The sequence below is a fragment of the Ruditapes philippinarum genome, unplaced genomic scaffold, assembly GCF_026571515.1.
Source record: "Ruditapes philippinarum isolate M1 unplaced genomic scaffold, ASM2657151v2 ctg6516_1_1_1_1, whole genome shotgun sequence".
Lineage (NCBI taxonomy): Eukaryota > Metazoa > Mollusca > Bivalvia > Venerida > Veneridae > Ruditapes > Ruditapes philippinarum.
The window spans coordinates 47,825-51,162 of NW_026856296.1; the positions used below are offsets into that span (position 1 = coordinate 47,825).

The 3,338-nt window shown below is 43.9% G+C and overlaps 1 protein-coding gene across 1 annotated transcript; it reads left to right on the forward strand.

The window, feature by feature from the left end:
* Positions 1-1,182: 1,182 nt before the first annotated feature.
* LOC132746129 (keratin-associated protein 5-1-like) lies at positions 1,183-1,692 on the forward strand. The gene has a single exon (XM_060735206.1). The coding sequence runs from the start codon at positions 1,183-1,185 to the stop codon at positions 1,690-1,692; it is 510 nt and encodes a 169-aa protein (XP_060591189.1).
* The last annotated feature ends 1,646 nt before the right edge of the window (positions 1,693-3,338 follow it).

The following is a 3,338-nucleotide window of genomic DNA, read 5'->3' on the forward strand; positions in this document are numbered from 1 at the left end:
TTCCTCGGCTGCATTATAATAATATAAAAGTAACTATGTAATGCCTAGGTTTGGCAAGTCACAGTTATGAAATATTACCACTTTACATGCAGTACAGCATACTACATGTATATGGTCAAGATTAGATTGTTTTATTTGTTAAACAATGAAAACGTAAAAAATTGTGTTTTCTTTTCCAGAAAGCCAATACTTATCAAAGATTGAAAAACAGAAAAGAAATAAATTAAACACTTCTGTAAAAAGCAAACTTTTCTGCTGTGTTTTTTCTGGTTGCAATAGTGGCGTGATGACAGGTTGTTCTGTTCCTGGTTACGGTAGTGACGTGATGACAGGTTGTTGTGTGTCTTGTTGCGATAGTGACGTGATAACCGGTTGTTGTGATCCTGGTTGCGGTAGTGAAGTGATGACAGTTTGTTGTGTTCCAGGTTGCGATAGTGACGTGATAACCGGTTGTTGTGATCCTGGTTGCGGTAGTGAAGTGATGACAGTTTGTTGTGTTCCAGGTTGCGATAGTGACGTGATGACAGTTTGTTGTGTTCTTGGTTGCGATATTGACTTGAAGACAGCTTGTTGTGTTCTTGGTTCCGTAGAAAAATGATAATAGGTTGTTGTAATTCTGGTTGCGATTGTGACGTAATGACAAGTTGTTGTGTTTCTGGTTGCGATAGTGAGGTGAAAACAGACCGTTGTGTTCCTGGTTGCGGTAGTGACGTGATGAAAGTTTGTTGTGTTCCTGGTTGCGGGAGTGACGTGATGAAAGGTTGTTGTTTTCCTTGTTGCGATAGTGACGTCATGACGGGCTGTTGTGTTCCTTGATGCGATAGTGACGCGATGACAGTTTGTTGTGTTCCTGGTTGAGGTAGTGACGTGATGACAGGCTGTTGTGTTCCTGGTTGCGATAGTGACGCGATGACAGGCTGTTGTGTTCCTGCATGGTTCAGGTAGTGACGTAATGACAGGTTGTTGGTTCCTGGTTGCGATAGTTACGTGTTCATAGGTTGTTGTGTTCCTGGTTGCGACAGTGACGTGTTGATAAATTGTTGTGTTCCTGGCTCTGTAGTGACGTGTTGATAGGTTGTTGCGTCTGGTTGCGATAGTGACGTGATAAAATGTTGTTGAGTTCCTAGTTCCGGTACTGACGTGTTGAAAGGTTGTTGATTTCCTGGTTGGAATAGTGACGTGATGACAGGTTGTTGTGTTCCTGGTTGCGATAGAAACGTGATGACAGGCTGTTGTGTTCCTGGTTGCGATTGTGATGTGATGACAGGTTGTTGTGTTTCTGGTTGCTATAGTGACGTGATGACAGCTTGTTGTGTTTCTGGTTGCGGTAGTGACGTGATGAAAGGTTTTTGTGTTCCTGGATGCGATAGTGACGTGATAACAGGTTGTTGTGATCCTGGTTGCGGTAGTGACGTGATGACTATTTCTTGTGTTCCTGGTTGCGATAGAAACGTGATAAAATGTTGTTGTGTTCCTGGTTCCGGTAGTGACGTGATGAAAGGTTGTTGTGTTCCTGATTGCGATAGTAACGTGATGACAGGTTGTTGTGTTCCTGGTTGCGATAGTTACGTGATTACAGGTTGTTGTGTTCCTGGTTCCGATAGTGACGTGTTGATAGGTTTTTGTGTTCCTGGTTGCGACAGTGACGTGTTGATAGATTGTTGTGTTCCTGGCTCCGTAGTGACGTGTTGATAGGTTGTTGTGTGTCTGGTTGCGATAGTGACATGATAAAATGTTGTTGTGTTCCTGGTTCTGGTAGTAACGTGCTGAAAGGTTGTTGTGTTCCTGATTGCGATAGCAACTGATGACAGGTTGTTGTGTTCCTGGTTGCGATAGTAACGTGATGACAGGTTGTTCTGTTCCTGGTTGCGATAGTGACGTGATAACAGGTTGTGGTTTTACTTGTTGCGATAGTGACGTTATAACAGGTTGTTGTGTTCCTGGTTGCGATAGTGACGTGATGAAAGGTTGTTGTGTTCATGGTTCCGTAGTGACGTGATGATAGGTTGTTGTGTTTGTGGTTGCGATAGTGACGTGATGACAGGTTGTTGTGATTCTGGTTGCGATCGTGTCGTGATAACAGGTTGTTGTGTTCCTGGTTGGGGTAGTAACGTGATGACAGTTCGTTGTGTTCCTGGATGCGATAGTGACGTGATGACGGGCTGTTGTGTTCTTTGATGCGATAGTGACGTTATGACAGGTTGTTGTGTTCCTGGTTGCGATAGTGACGTGATAACAGGTTGTTGTGATCCTGGTTGCGAAAGTAACGTGATGAAAGGTTGTTGTGTTCCTTGTTGCGATAGTGATGTGATGATAGGTTGTTATGTTCCTGATTGCGATAGTAACGTGATGACAGGTTGTTGGTTCCTTGATGCCGATTGTAAACGTGATGACAGGTTGTTGTGTTCCTGATTCCGTAGTGACGTGTTGATAGGTTATTGTTTTCTGGTTGCAATAGTGACGTGTTGATAAATTGTTGTGTTCCTGGTTCCGGTAGTGACGTGATGAAAGATTGTTGTGTTCCTGATTGCAATAGTAACGTGATGACAGGTTGTTGTGTTCCTGGTTGCGATAGTAACGTGATGACAGGTTGGTCTGTTCCTTGTTGCGATAGTGACGTGATGACAGGTTGTTGTTTTCCTTGTTGCGATAGTGACGTGATGACAGGTTGTTGAGTTCCTGGTTGCGATCGTGTAGTGATAGCAGGTTGTTGTGTTCCTGGTTGCGGTAGTGACATGATGACAGGCGGTTGTGTTCCTGATTGCGATAGTTACGTGATAACAGGTTGTTGTGTTCCTGATTCCGTAGTGCCGTGATGAAAGGTTGTTGTGTTCCTGGTTGCGATAGTGAGGTGTTGATAGATTGTTGTGTTCCTTGTTCCGGTAGTGACGTGTTGATAGGTTGTTTTTTTTCTGGTTGCGATAGTGACGTGATGACAGGTTGTTGTATTCTTGGTTGCGATAGCGACGTGATAACATGTTGTTGTGTTCCTGATTCCGGCAGTGATGTGATGACAGGATGTTGTGCTCCTAGTTGCGATAGTGATGTGATAACAGGTTGTTGTGTTCCTGGATGCAAAAGTGACGCGATGACAGTTTGTTCTGTTCCTGGTTGAGGTAGTGACGTGATGACTTGCTGTTGTGTTCATGGTTGCGATAGTGACGTGATGACATTTTGTTGTGTTCCTGGTTCCGGTAATGACGTGATGACAGTTTGTTGTGTTTCTGGTTGCGATCGCGACGTGATGATAGGTTGTTGTGCTCCTATTTGCGATAGTGACGTGATGACAGGTTCTTGTGTTCCTGGTTGCAATAGTGACGTGATGACAGGTTATTCTG

Bases quoted from the DNA above. Each gene is read 5' to 3' on its own strand.
- LOC132746129 (XM_060735206.1), top strand. From the start codon at position 1,183: ATGACAGGTTGTTGTGTTCCTGGTTGCGATAGAAACGTGATGACAGGC.